This window comes from Mustela lutreola, chromosome 4 (assembly GCF_030435805.1).
Source record: "Mustela lutreola isolate mMusLut2 chromosome 4, mMusLut2.pri, whole genome shotgun sequence".
NCBI classification, from domain to species: Eukaryota; Metazoa; Chordata; class Mammalia; order Carnivora; family Mustelidae; genus Mustela; species Mustela lutreola.
In genome coordinates this window covers 182,241,536-182,256,495 of record NC_081293.1, presented here as the reverse complement: position 1 = coordinate 182,256,495, position 14,960 = coordinate 182,241,536, and the positions used below count along the sequence as shown (strand labels likewise).

At 57.3% G+C, this 14,960-nt stretch overlaps 1 protein-coding gene and 1 long non-coding RNA gene across 2 annotated transcripts in view; one reads left to right on the top strand and one right to left on the bottom strand.

Moving 5' to 3' along the window:
* PLXNA4 (plexin A4) overlaps positions 1–14,960 on the top strand; it is a 424,221-nt gene that overhangs the window by 380,358 nt on the left and 28,903 nt on the right. Inside the window, exons 22-25 of the mRNA XM_059171885.1 lie at positions 1,894–2,162; positions 4,465–4,531; positions 5,310–5,456; positions 9,260–9,419. Of these exons, the coding sequence (XP_059027868.1) occupies positions 1,894–2,162; positions 4,465–4,531; positions 5,310–5,456; positions 9,260–9,419 (643 nt within the window). The remainder of the gene's footprint in view (positions 1–1,893; positions 2,163–4,464; positions 4,532–5,309; positions 5,457–9,259; positions 9,420–14,960) is intronic.
* Positions 2,042–13,306, bottom strand: LOC131829782 (uncharacterized). The gene is made up of 4 exons (XR_009352993.1): positions 13,100–13,306; positions 12,727–12,900; positions 10,010–10,068; positions 2,042–2,124 (listed from the first exon to the last, which is right to left on the bottom strand). It is a non-coding gene; the product is annotated as an uncharacterized LOC131829782 (long non-coding RNA).

Sequence of the window (14,960 nt, the reverse complement as noted above, 5' to 3'; positions counted from 1 at the left end):
GGACCTTCTGAGGGGGCCTGCTGTTCACCCGCCAGGGGCAAGCCTAGGTCCAGCTGATCTCCAACCAGGGCCTTGCCCTGAGCCTGGAACACAGGGGAGCTCAGTGAGTGGCACGAACATTTCAGATCTGCACCTGCCCCCTCCTTGGACCTGGACCCGGGGCAAACAGAGATTCTCTGGCTGCCCTTCCTCCCCAGTTTTAAGCTTCTGGGGTCCAGGGGGATGACGGTTGCTAGTCGGTAAACATGGCTATGTGTCAGGCTTCTGACACACCATCTCCTTCAGAACTCACACCAGCCCCCGAGATGGTGGGATGCAACGCCAACTGCCCGGGCACACGGCCTGGCCCTGACCCTTGTCTCTTTTGGGATCTTGGGCAAGTTCCCCACGGTCGTGAGGCCCTGGGATAATAATGGTACCTGCCTCATAGGGGGTTGTGTGGCATAAACAGGTCCGTGTTTCTCAAGCACGTAGAAGAGCACTCAGCAGAGTAAGCCCTACACACACATCAGCTGTTGAAGGAGCTGTGTCTTCTCAGGGTCCCCAAACTAGTATATGGCTGTACCAGTTCACCCAACCAGCCGACCGAAACTGCGTTCTGCACTGTCGCATACGGCCGTCCCAGGAACATCTGCGGGGGAGACGCAGCTCTTGATATGGCATCTGCTTTGGAGGTCCCTGCCCCCCCCAACCCCCCACTCCATGAAGGGTGCCCTGCTGTCTTTTCAGAGGTCTTCCCTTTGTTGCCGGAGGCTCTGCTTTATTTGTTAAGCAGCCTTTTTGCTCTAAATGGAAGCACCCACATAGAGCAGGCAGTGCACACATTGGCAGAACCCAGCTCAGAGCGTTTTCCCTGAGTGAACACAGCCATCCGGCCAGCACACAGATCAGGAAACCAAAGGTTACCGGCCCTCCCCAGAAGTTCCCAAGTGCCCCCTTCCCGTCCCAGCACCCCCCCCCCCCCGCTGAATCACCACTTTCCTGCCATCGTTGATGGTTTTTTAAAAAATCTTTATTTAAAGGCTACTTTACGGTTCGCCCTCTTCTTTCTGACTTCCTTCATTCAGTGCTGCGAGAGGTACTCCTGCTACTATGAGCGGCGGAAGGCCCTTCCTTCCCGCGCCTGTGTGGCTTCCTGCTGGGCAATATGCCGCAGTTCCTAGAGCCATTCGCTGTTGCCGGACAGCTGGCTGTTTCCAGGCTGGGGCTGTGACCCACAGAGCTGCTGTGTCCCCATGCGTCTCGGGGATGCGTCTTCCCTGCCTAGCTCCATCGCTGGCTAGTGTGTACGGAGTGGACGGTGCCCCCTTGCAGGTGCCTCCTGATGAGGAGAAGATGCGGGCAGGAAGACAAAACCTTCCTCCTCCCCTTACCCTGGGTCTCAGAGGAGTTTCTGAGAAAATATTAGTCACTGGAGTCAATCAGGGAACACCTGAGAGACCTCCGGGCTTAGTCTTCCCCTCTCTGTGTGGGTGAATCACCCGGGCCCCCAGAGAAGTTACTGGACTTGCCTGAGGTCACACAGGGCAGTGGTGACAGAGCCTCGTGGACCCCAAATGTCCTGACTCTGAGGCCACTGGTCTGTTACCGGGATCCACGCAGCCAGAGAAGGGTCAGCATCAGGTCGGCTGGAGGCTCAGCACATTCCTGCTAGGGAAGAGCTCAGGCTCCCACGCAGTTGGGGATCTCTGCGTCCTTCATGACAATGCACCTCCCGGGTTCAGCTCCAAACCAGAGGCCATGAACAGCTGCGCGGGTTAAGCACACTGCGCCCAGCAACCGACGAGGCCTTGGTGCTGCTGGCCAGCTGGGCTGCGGCCTGAGTGGTGGTGGGGTCCGCGGGGTGCACAGCCGACCCCGGGCCTGGCTGGCTATCAGGGCTATCGTCCACAGGTTCCGGGCTACCGGCAGGAGCGCGTGGAGAAGGGCCTGAAGCTCTTCGCGCAGCTCATCAACAACAAGGTGTTCCTGCTGTCCTTCATCCGCACCCTGGAGTCTCAGCGCAGCTTCTCCATGCGCGACCGCGGCAACGTGGCGTCGCTCATCATGACCGTGCTGCAGAGCAAGCTGGAGTACGCCACCGACGTGCTGAAGCAGCTGCTGGCCGACCTCATCGACAAGAACCTGGAGAGCAAGAACCACCCCAAGCTGCTTCTCAGGAGGTGAGGGTCGGGCCTGGGTGGGGGCGGGGGGAACGCAGGTCAGGGAGAGCCCACTCGCCTGGATCTTGGGCCTCCTGGGGACATGGGGGCAGGGCTCCCAGAAGGAGCTGCCCATGCCCTCTGGGAAGAAGCTGTCCCCATGGCCCGTCTGTTTCTCTAGTGCCCTGCGTCTGCTCTGCCTTCTTTCTCTCTGTCCTTCCGCTCCCCGGTTACGACCTTCCCACTGGAGTTATTCTCCCGTGGACTCTTCAGGCTCGTTTCTCCATCCCCTACCCTTACCTACACCAGAACATGAATTAAGAGAGATACCCCCAGGCCTTCTGTCTTGGGAACCCGCCACAGCATCTCAAGATGGGAGATTTCAGCCCTGGCAGCTCTCCTTGCTGTCCGGGACAAGCCCCGGAGCCTCACCCCGGAGCCTGTAGGTAATGCGGGCTCTCCGGTCCCAGCCCACACGCACTGGGGCAGAATCGGCAGGCTCCAGAGAAACCGCAGTGTCGAAGGTCCACGGGGGTGTGAGAAGCCCTGGGCCAGCCAGTGTTTCCTTGCCTGATGCACCTCCTGGATGCTCTGTGTGGGTCTGGGGCGCTCCACCCTCCCCCACTCGGATGCCTCACTGTGGAGACCCGAATAGCCACATGTGGCCACCAAGCCATATCCTGTGGCTTCGGCTTTGTAGGACAATGACTCCCTGACTCCATCCAGGCTGCCACTCACATCGGCCTCCTCCTGGAAGGCCATTTCTCATCTAGGCTGTTAGTGCAGTGCCTTTTGGCCTTCCCAAGGACAAAGCTGGAAATCTCCCATGTCCAGCCATCACGCCGCGGTACCGTCCGCCTCTACCTCTTCTGCCTCCCGTCCTCGGTGTCTGGGTCCAAGGCAGGGCCTCCTGCTTGGGCCAAGTGGCTAGATTTGGCTTTCCGAAGTGTTTACCTCGGGCTTTTCCCTGTGCCGTGGGCATTCGCCCGCACAGCTGTGGAAGGTTGCTACGTATCGGAGCAATCATCCAGCTTTGGAAACAGCGAGGTAGATCATTTTGATTTTTGTTTTACTTCCACCACGCAGCCACCCACCGGCATAATACTAGGGTTGCCACTGCCTGCCCGAGCTCCCACCGACAATTTCCCGGCGTGGCCTCGCTCTGGATCTGCGCGTCTCCGCCTCTTGTTTTCCACCCGCTCGCCCCCAGATGCTGTCTCTGCTTCTGCCCTCCTCCATCGCCCTTTCTTCCTCTTGCCCCTGGCTGGCCCCCTCACTTCGACAGTCTTCCTTCTCATCTCCTCCTGCTTTACTGTGGAACTCGCAGCCGCCCAGCTGCCGGGGGGCTCCCGCCAACTGCAACTTCCAGGTCTAGCCACACATACCTAGGTGGGCCCGTTGCTCTCTGGAGCTGGCCTAGGCTTAGCATGAGTTTGAGTCCCGTTTGTTTTCTCTACATGGATGCAACCCGAAGGGTCTTTTGGCCCTACCCCTGCTGCAACAGTGGCTTCCCTTCCAAGGTAAAAGGAGAAGTGGACTTAGGTAGCAGCACAAAGAATGCAAATTAGACTCAAGGAGGCACGTCCTGTCATTGCAAATGACACATGAGCAGGGTTCTCAGGAGGAGTTCCAAAGGACTCTGAGGTGGGATAATTTGGGCATTGCTCAGGATGAGTTAAGTACGCAGGTTTAATCTGTGTCAGCTCTGGGAGTCTTTCGCTCTAGGTGATGGGGTCAGACCAATGTACCTGGCCTTTGTCGCCTGACCCACTCCTCCTGCCACCTTCCTATCTGTGCCCTGCCAAATTAGTATGACCCCAGGTTTTTCAGTTTTCTTCTCTCTCCCACCCACGGGAACTAGAAAGTTCTCTAAAGCTGTCCTGTTCAATGTGGTGACTGCAAGCTACACGTGCCCATTCAAATGCAGATAATGAAAGGTGAACAAAATGGAACATTCCGCTCCTCAGGCACACTAGCTACATTCTGAGTGCTCTGTGGGTACCTATGGCTGGTGGCTTTGCCACTGGACAGCTCGAGAGTTCATCATCAACGCAGAGAGCTCTGACGGACAGAGCTACTCCCACACTTTCCCACTGGATACCCAGCCGGGAGCCCGACACCAGAAGGTTGTCTCCTGGCTTCGTAGGCAAAGCTTGTCTCATCGCCCTGGGGTTTCTAGGAGTCCGTGGAATTCCAGTATTCTTTAGGATCTCAGGATTTGGCCCAAAAGTCGAAAGCAGCAAGATCAATGCAGAATTGGTCCCCTGCCTTCCCAGTCCTTGGCCTCTGACCAGCTGCTTCTATCTTTATCTTGCTATGACAGGACTGAGTCAGTGGCCGAAAAGATGTTGACCAACTGGTTCACTTTCCTGCTCTACAAGTTCCTCAAGGTACGACTGGATATGGGGGTATCACTGGTGCTGCCTGTTCCCCCTCCAGCTTTCCTGCACACCCCGAAGCCCACATTCCCCAGGTCTAACTCCTAGAGCCCCACCAGGAAATGTAGTCCCCCTCGTCACCTTCACTGTCACCAAGGGGGCAGACTCCCAACCGTCTCAGGAGACCCCTGCCCTGTCAATCCTGGCGTGAAAGACAATCCCATCCCCAGGCCAGGGGGAGATGAGCCCATGAGAGGACCCTGTGTGAGCCCCGAAGCCAAAGTCCCCTTTTATGCTCAAAACGGTTCATCCCTTAGTTCCCTGCTTTCCCTGTTCCTCCTCCCCTCCTGCCTCTCCCAGCCCCAGACTCCCCCAGGCTGATCAGGGTCCCCGAGCAGGGACCACAGGTGTGTGTGGCAGCAGCTAAGCCGCCCATGTGCCCTGGAGGTGGAAGAGCTCCCTGACTCCAATTATAACCTTGCTTCTGAAGGACGTCGCACCCCCGGGCACGGACCTCTGTCTCCTGATGGGCTGCGGAGGAAGTGGTGGGAGTGGGGTGGGGAAGAGAAACGGAGAGGGGGCAGGAGGCAGGGAGGTGAAGCGGAGAGGGCAGACAGAGAAGACAGGTGTCCAGAGGGCCAGGAGAAATGTGCGTCTGAAGGGGGTGCTGATCACAGAGGCCGGGGAGCAGGAGAGAATTGAAGCAGAGCTGTGGAAAGCAGCCCTTTGAGAAACGGGCTCCGGGAGGTTGGTCCAGAGTCCGCCCATCACGGTTCTTCTCTGCATGCAGGAATGTGCCGGGGAGCCCCTGTTCTCGCTCTTCTGTGCCATCAAGCAGCAGATGGAGAAGGGGCCCATCGACGCCATCACGGGAGAGGCCCGCTACTCTCTGAGTGAGGATAAGCTCATCCGCCAGCAGATCGACTACAAAACCCTGGTAAAGCAGCCTCGCGGCTTTGCCCTGGGGCGGTCCCGTGCAGTCCCTGCCCAGCAGAGGGGACGGTGGAGATGCTGAAAAGCCACCTGGCCTGGTTGACCTGCTGCACTGGGCCAGCCGGGTGTCCCACCTGGGCCTGTCACCCCAGACTCCCCCAGGACCCTCACACCAGAGCACCTGGATTGAGGGACCAGTAGCTGAGGCACGTCTGAGCGACACTTCAGGGACCAGTGTGGTTCCAGACCAGCACGCGGAACATGGGGTCATAAGGCCTCGCCGCAGCTGGCCAGCTGATTGCACTGAGGGAACCGCTCATCGGCTTCCCTGGGGTGGGGTGGGGGCACTTCCAGGCAGAGCAGGTGGGGGCCTGAAGGAGAGGAAACCAGAAAGAGTCCCTTGTGTTTTGGGAGCCCACCTCTGCCCTCTGGTCTAAGTTCAAATACACCCACACCCCGAGAATGTGAGGCTGGATTGGCCTACTGGTCTTTGTCCAGGGAAAGCGGGGCTTCCCTCTGTCAAGATTAGCCCCCCTCTTCTGATAGCAGCTGTCACCCTAGGAGGCAGCCAGGCTCAGCGCGGAGGAGTGTGAGGTCTGGACAGGAGCCCTGACTGCTTCAGCAGCGGGGTGATTTGGGGCAGGTGTCTCAACGCCTCTGACTCGGGGTGTGTTCATCTGAAAATACAGAGGGTAACACTAGAACTTATTTACACAGGGGTAGTAGCAGTGCGTACCCCCCAACGTTGTCCGGAGGGTGGAATGGGGCAAGGCATGTGAGGCAGGGAGCACCGAGTAAGTGCTCCCTGCTGCCCACGGAGGCCCTGCCACCGCTTTCCCGCCGCCCTGCCCTGCCTGTCTGCCACGGTCCCTCCGGGACTGGCGCTCAACCTCACCTTCACCCCTGGCTCTTGTGGACAGAGGTGTGATTTCCCACCAGGCCTCCACTAGGAGAGCGGAGAGGGCGTGAAAGGAAGGAGGTAGAATATAAGCAAACAGGTGTTGGTGATGATGCATGGGAGGTGCCCAAGATGGGGGGGATGCAGACAGAAGAGAGATGGGATTATGGGAAGGGGTGCCTGGTTGGCCCAATTAAGCATCCAACTCTCGATTTTGGCTCAGGTCAGGATCTCAAGGTTGTGAGATTGAGCCCCATGTTGGTCTCGCACTGGGCATGGAGCCTGCTTAAGAATCTCTCTTCCCCTCTACTCCTTCCCCCCTCCCTTTCTATAAAAAAAAAAAAAAAAAAAAAACCCACAAAACAAAAACAAAATAAAAGTGCTTATGGGGAGATGAGACCCACACAGGCCAAGACAGGACAGGGCTGAGCTGGGCTGAGCTGGGCAGGAGTGGTGAGCCCCCGGGGTGAATCCCAGACCCCACGGAGAGCAGGGAGACCGTGCCTCCTGGTTGAGAATGATGCGGCTGAGATACACCTTCCCCCCATTCTCAGTGGGCTGGGGGGGTCCCAGTGGGCTCCCCTAAAGAGGCTTCAGAGGAGCCGCTGTGACTGGGGACCTTGCTTCCTTACAGTCACGTTCTGCTCTGGAGGAGAAAGAGGCTCTGATTAAAGGGGAAAAGGGGGGCTGAGGGGGGAGAATCTTCCCAAAATAGAGACCGGGGTAGATTTTTAGTGCTCTAGAAGCACCCCTGAAACGTCTCCTGCCTGATGTCCCCGCACCCCTTCCTCTCCCATCCCCCCCGCTGTTCCTCAGTACGGAATCCAGTACCGTGAGCTGCGGTAGGGCCCTGTCCCCGCCGGCAGCATCCTTTACTCGGGAGGCCAGGCTGCTTGCAGATGGTGGGACTTCCCGCCCGTGTGAGGACCTGGAGTGGGCCGGGGGCCCAGCCTTCGGGCGGACAGCCGGGGGAGAAAAGGGGGAGATGGCGCTTGTTCCGCCCGGGGAAGACAGGCACGCAGGGAGGTGTAAGGCCACCTCGGGCCTGAGAAAGGGAATTCCAACAGGTGGAAGGGAGCAGCCCCAGGCTATTGAGGAGGGAGAGAAAGGGAGGGAAAGCTGGAGGAGCTCTGAACAATTTGGGCCAACTGATGCTATCGCTGTCCTGGGGCAGGGGGTACCCCAAAGGAGACAGGTGCTGAGAGGCTCAGGGCCGGCCCGCTTCATAGCGAGGCGCCCCTCCGAGGTGTTGCGTGATTAACTGGCCTGACAGTAGAACTTGAGTTCTCCTGTCCCAGGGCCCTGCTGCTGGGAGAGCCTGCTGCCCTCACCCACGAGCTTGCTGGGTGTGGGTGCTTCCCCAGGAGCCTGCTGGGGGCCAGAGGTTGGACATTTACCTGCTATAACGCAGAATCTCGGGCTCACCCCAGACCTCCTGAGTCAGCACCTGCATTCTAGCAAAACTCTGGAGTGATTCTAGTCACATTGAACTTGAGAAGCACTGAGCTAGCAGGAAAAAAAACAAAAAAAAACAAAACCCACCACCACCAACCACCACCACCACCACCAACCACCACCAGTCTGCTCAGAAACTAACCAAGGAGCGTAAGAGTAGGAGCAGGGAAGGCACTTCCGGGTGGAGCTGTGGTTTGGCCAGTGGCCAGGAAACCCTGTCCCTCCGGATGGCTACTGGCTACTGCTTCTTCTCTGGATGCCCCGAAGCATCCTATAGGGTTCTCCTAGGCCACCATGAACCCCTGAGGCAAGTAGAAATGTCAGAAGGGCACACGCAGGGGCAGCCTCTGTCTTAGGGTCCTTCGCGGGGAGGATGCCCGGAAAAAGCTGCACTGCTGCCTGGGGGAGGCTGAGCCCAGGGCGGCACGAAGTGGCAGGCTGTGCTTGGCACAGATGGGGCAGCGAGGGGCCAGGAAGGCTGTAGAAGGACCAGCCGGGAGAGGGCACTCAGAAGGGACCCGTGGTCCAGAGTTCCTTCCACCATTGTTTCCAGTTTAGGACATTTTGAGGGTGAGAGTTTGGTTTTACAGATTTAGGAGGTTTTTTTTTCCCTGCTTAATGGAAGAAGCATGTTCCCCTGTGAGCTCATAGCACTCTGGCTGCTAATGAAAGGCAGGCGTCCAGGGGCCAGGGTTCTGATTGCCCCCACGTGGAGTGGGGGTGGGGGGGGGGGAAGCTGGCTTTGCAGCTGCAGGCCTACGGGGGCGGGGGGGGAGGTGCAGGGAGAGATCAGGGAGGAAGGCGAGGAGGGCTCAGGCAGCAGAGCAGAGAGGGTGTGGGAGCAGTGTGCCCCACCGTGGTCTCCGCAGCATCCCACACTGTCCCATCCATGTAGACGGAGCCCTCCCTGAGAACAGCAAGGGAAGAGAAGCCTTGGGAAACAGCCCAGAACTTTTTCAAGGAAAAAAAATATGTCACTTGGTGCTTTAAGCAGAGCCTTCATTTTTCTGACTAGCTCCAAAAAGAGACACGGAGGCCCTGAGCCAGGGCGGCCTCCTCTCCGAACAGGAGGTTCCAGGCCCAGAGTCAGGAAGGCATCTCCAGTGGCCTGAACCGGCACCTTTTTATTTTTAAAGAACACACGAAGCTTCTTATAGATTCTCCAACCTCCCATCGGCCCAGAACCCTCACAAAAATCGAAGCTTACAAAATCTCTTGAGCAAGGAACCAGATTCACGTTCCCGTGTGCATGTGGGGGCGGGCGGAGGGAGTGATAGGGAGGAAGGGCCCAGAGGTGGGCACAGGTCTGGGCATGCTGCAGAGAAGGCGCCATGTATGCACGTGGTGTGCACGTGAGAGAGAGAGTGCGTGTTGGCCACGGTGTCCAGAAGGTGCCTGGGACTCCGCTCCCCCTGCTGCCCTCCCCCACACGCCTCTGCCTCCCCTTCCTCCAGGTCCTGAGCTGTGTCAACCCAGACAGTGCCAACAGCCCCGAGGTCCCCGTGAAGATCCTCAATTGCGACACCATTACTCAGGTCAAGGAGAAAATTCTGGACGCCATCTTTAAGAATGTGCCCTGCTCGCACCGGCCCAAGGCTGCAGACATGGACCTGGGTGAGTAGGCTGCCCAGCCAGGGGTGCCCTAGGACTGAACACTAGGCAGAGAGGGGGCTACGTCTGCCGGCAGCACCACCGCCCCGGGGGGATTTGGAGTAGCCAAGCGGCGTCCTATCCGTTGTGAAGGGGATTCAGGCTGCATCTGTGTGGTCCAAAGTCCCGCCACCACCATTGTTAGCCCCCAGGCTCTTCCCTTCTCCTCTGTTCTGTGCCTGTCCTTTTTGCTGACTACCAAGGCAGGAGGGATCTGGATCAGTGATGGAGGATGGAGAAAAAGAAGAGAGAAATGAGGGATGACAGCCTGCTGGGGAGCAGGACGACATTTTATTTGAATGTGCCGTGAATAGATCGCGTAGCCTATATAAACAAGGGCACGCCACTTAGGGCCAGCTGTACTTGGATCTGGGGAAGTTTGGCCTGAGTGTTTAATGAGACGTTGTCCTGGGGAAATCCTGGTGGGGAGTTCCGAGCTGCAGAGGGGCCGGGGCTGAAGAGAGGCAGCGTGGCATGGTGGTTCAGCGTGGCACCTGGATTGGAGTCCTGACACCGTGAAGTCCCAGCTGTGTGACTTTGGTCCAGGTACTTACCTTTTCTGTGCCTTCGGTTCTCTGCCACTCCGACAGTGATAATCCTAGTGTGCACCTCCCTGTAAAAAGGAAATGAGATGAGGCGTGGAAAAGCCTCTCGATGCGGTGCCTGGTCTGTAGCGCACACTCAGTTAGCCTTGGCCACTGTCATTACGGCTTGGGAGAGGAACGCTGGGGAGGAGATGGCCTGTGTCTGTTTGTTGATCCGGGACACGGAGAGAAAGGCATTGATATGTATGTGCTTGTGTCTGGAGCTTTGTGGCAAAGGCGGGCTAGGAGGATGTCCAGGGGCCCCTAACCCATCCCTCTGGCCTCTAAGCTGCCCTCAGCTAAGCTGTCCAAGACAGAGGGTTTCTACCCTGTTTTCTAACATCCAGAGGGAATCTTCAGCCCTCTTGCTGCGCCACCCACTTCCCCCCAAATTCTCGTGCCTGAAGACTCAGGATCGGGGAGTTCTGCTAACCCACCTCAACACTTTGTGCTTCCTTTAACCCCATCCTCTTGCTCGGCCCCCCATGGGCTGTGTTCGGCGCCAGGCCCAGGGCTCGGACGCTCAGGGAGAGAGACTGGGTGAGCACATGCTCCCCTTTGCCTGGGAGGCAGCCCTGCACCTGCTGCTTCAGGGAAAGGGAGGAGGCCTATGCGAGAGCCCGAGAGCTGGCGGTGGTGGTGTGTGGGCAAGCATGTCCCCCTGCCCGCGACCCAGAGCTCTGGGCCCTATGGAGGGAGCGAAGGCTTGTGTGCGGTCACTCTGCTGCCAGGGAGATCCCACAGACTGACGGGGGAGCCTCCTATTACAGAAGAGCGGGTGGGGACCCGGCTTCCAGGAAGCAAGGCTCCCGTATTCCCCCCGCCAAACAGTGAAGGGGGTTGTTCCATAACGGGTGTCCTGGGGAGAGCTGAGGTGGCCGGTGGCCAGGGAGCTCCCACTGGTCCTTGTTTCTCCGTGTGGGACCCACATCCGTCCGCGTGCCCGCTCGGCTTCTCGGTGTCCTTATCTGCTCAGTGGGCAGGGGGACAAACCGGCACAGTGGGGCCCGGAGGAGCCACTAGAAAAGCCTTCATGCTGGAAGGTGAGTTTGGAAAGACGGTGCTGGAACACAGGACAAGCTCCTGGGTGCAGGAGCCTATAAGATTGTTGTTTCTTGCCCGGGAATGGGGTGACTCGCCTGAGGGAGAGCGGCATGTGGCCTCATAAGCCTCCCCGGAAGCACGGAGATGGAGTTTTCACACAGGGATGCCTTCTCTTCCTGACCAGAAAAGGGCAGTTGGGTGGTGAAGAACATTCCCTCCCAGGGTGGCCTGGCTGTGAGGAACGGCGGGACCCGCGTTCTCCCGTGTCCTCTCAACCCCAAGCTAGGGCACTCCCTCTGGAAGCAGATCCGGGGACCGCGCCCTCCGCACCTGCTTGATTTCCTGGAGCAACTCCGAGGCCAGGCCTGGGATCTGCATACCCTGAGCTTGGGAGGGGAAGGGGCTTGGGAGGGGAAGGGGCTGCTTCTAGCTTTAGAAAACTGCTCCCTTCAAAGGTCTAGGGGTGCAAGCCCAGCACAGCAGATAGTGAATGAAGACGGAAAGCACCCCATGGCCGTAGGGGTGAACCATTTGCCATGGAAGGGGCAGCCTCAGAGCAGCCTCCCTGCTACTCCCTGCCCCCGCCCCCAACCCTGCCCCGAGGGTCAGGCTAAACGGGGCTGCCCACTCTGGAGCTCCAGCTGCTCTGGCCAGGGAGAGGCCCCCTGCCTCCCAGCAAGGTAGCATGTCCCGTGACCCACTGGCCACCACAGCTGCCCACAATTCAGGTCCCAAGAGACCACAGGGCACCTGTCCCAGCAGAAGGAGGACCCAGGGACTATCCTGGAGGGACGAGCCTCCAGCCACAGGGACAGATGAGTGGGGAGCCTACTGGGGAGGGAGCGCTATGCAGAACTCCTTATAAAGGCCTCTCGTGGTGGGTCCTCTTCGAAGGAATGTCCGTCCTTGTTCTATTAGATCCAAGTCTTGGAGCTGCCCAGAAAGCTCCCGCCTTCTTTCTACCAAAGCCAGATTTCGTAACAAGGAAACAGGGCCTCCTCTGAGACCCAAATGCTTTTTCCACATGATTCAACTCCGCCTCGTGGCCCCCAAGGGGAGAGAGAGGCCAGGCAAGTTTTTCCCATCATGTAGGTGATAGTGCTTTAAAAGCCTAAAAGCAATTTACAAATGTAAGGTGTGATTATTATAAAAAATTAAGCTATGCTGAAGGGACAGAACACGAAGCCCACTGGCCCAGAAAGGACTCGGCCGCATGCCTGGGCCAGAGGCAAGATAGCCAGGCATCCTCCTCTCATTCCCCACTCCCCTAGCTGGGGGCACTGGCCACACGCCTTCCCCCTCCTGATGCTGGCCCCTGGTAAGGTGAGGACACTTGTCCCACAACAGCTCAGAAGGGAGCAAAGATATTTTAAGCCACCTCAGTAACGGTCCTAAGTACATCCAGCCCCAAACACGTCCTTCTGCCTTTCATCACCACCGTGGCCCCGGCCCGGCCTGGCCCCTCATTCCAGACACTTCTACCCATTGTGCCTCGGACTGCAGTCCTCTCCCCTCCCTAACTCACCTCCGTCCACCCTTCCACCAGACTTTCACGGGCATTAAGCAACCACGATGGGGAAGGTGTTAGGGTTCTCTAGAGACACAACCAGTAGAACGTGCACGGGATTTAAGGAATTGCTCACGTGATTCCAGAGTTGTAGTCCGTTTGGGCTGCTGTAGCGCGATACCATGGACTGCACAGAAATTTTCCTCACCGTTCCAGTCTGGGAAGTCTAAGATCAAGGTGCCGGCAGGTTCGGTGTCTGGTGAAGACTGTTTCCTGGTTCACAGGTGGTGCCTTCTTCCTGAGTCCTCACCTGGCAGAAGGAACAAGGGAGCTTTCTGGGGTCCCTCCTATAGCCGCTAATTCCATTGAGGAGGGCTCCCCACTCATGTCCTTTGATCTCACAAAGACCCCACCTCCAAATCCCATCATGTTGGGGGTTAGGGTTTCAACATAAGAATTCTGGTGGGACACATTCCATCTCTGGCAAGGGGGCCGGCCAAGTTCAAAACCTCCAAGGTAGGCTGGCAGGCTGGAGACCCAGGAAGGAGCCCGTGTTGCAGGTCAAGTCCGAAGACTTCTGCAGGCTGAATTCCCTCTGGCTCAGGGGAGGTCAGTCTTCTCTCCTCTTCAGGCCTTCAACTCACTAGATGAAACCCACCTACATTATGGAGGGCAATTCACTTTCCGATCAAAGTGTTCATCTCATCTAAAAACAACCCCACAGAAACATCCGGAACAATGTCTGAGCACATAACTGGATGCCTAACTCCAGTCAACCTGACACATCAAATGAACCCGCACAGGAGCCCAAGTGAGGGACACTAGGTCTGCTCTCCTTCCAGTCTGTTGGAATCTAGGGAAGGAGAGGCACCACCGGGCACGCTTTGGGGGCAGTGCCAGGTCAGGGAGAACCTTGGGAGCTCTCAGAGCACAGTGGCCATGGTTCCCCGCTCTTTAATACACGAGGCTGTCCTCACCCCGTTTATGTCGCTTTCTACCTGCCGGTTTTGGGTTTGATCTGAGTAACCCTTGCAGCACTAAACTCTTTAACCGATATATCGTAGAGCCTGCCTCGGCGCAAGCTCTGAGCCAGGCACGGGGGTGCCAGTGTGAGCTCGACGAGCTCCTCATCTCTTTGCACAGCCCCAGAAGGCAGGACACCCCTCCCTCTGAGCCAGGGCACTCAGCAAAGTGGGCATCACTGATGCTGGTCTGCCCCACTGCACAGGAGAATCGGCCACTCAGAGAGGCACAGCGCATGGGCCCCGGTCACACAGCAGGAAGGCGGAGAGAACACCCATGTCCTCCCTGTACAGTCTCCCCATGGGCCATGACCTTCCGAGATTCCTCTGGTTTAAGGCAAATGCTCTCTTTGTAGCCCCAGAACTCCACTACCCCCCCATCTTGCCGTTCAGGGTTCAAGTCATGCTGAATGGATATATATATATATATATATATATATATATATATATATATATTTCCCCCCCGCAAACAAGTAATTTCTGCATGCAGTAAAAAGATACATTATCTTCCAAGGGAAATATAAAGAGTTCACAGCCGCTGTCTCCCCAGTTTGCATTTTCCGCTGCACCTGATGGGAAGGACAGATAAAGATAATGGGATTTTTTTTTTTTTCTTTCTTCTTTCACCTCCCTCACTCCCCGGAAGGTGGACGTGTAACAAATTGGATTGTGAATGTGTCTGTCCTTTGTGCTCGGACTCTGGAGCAGGGCACAGGGCTGCCAGGCAGGAGCTGGGAGAGAGAGATCAGAGCTAGCCACTCCCTCTTGGTGCTGTGCCCCGGGTTCCCAGGGTCACCTTTCCCCTCCACGGTGCCCACCACCTGCCTTCTTCACTCTTCTTTGACACTGCACAGCAGAGCCCAGCTGGAGGGACCCCAGAGCCTCTGTGTCCCATACTCAAGAATATCCATTAAGCTTTAGCTCATCTCCTTAATCGAGGAGCAGAACCCAGTCGTCTTTTGCCTGCAGCACCCACAGACTTTCCCTCCAAAGCAGTAACTAGCCAGAGCCGCACACTTTCTGGTTTCTGGAGGCTTTGAACCTCGAGCGCAGGCGGCACAGTCCCACCTGGGAATATCTTCCTGGAGCATCACATTTCATAGTTCGGTTATTTCCTATTTTACAACTTGCTCTCACAATAACTAAAATACTATTTTTTTTTTAACAAAACATATTTGGACAGTACCCCCTTCCACCCCCAGGTCAATCTTCCAATCTTGCTGGCAGTGACACTCTGACCCTGTCACGCCTCCTCCTCATTCTGCTCCGATGCATGCTCCCCACGCTGCCGAGTAATTGGCTGTTGAGGGTCCCGGGGCTTCCTGCTGGGGTTCTCCTTGGGGCTCAC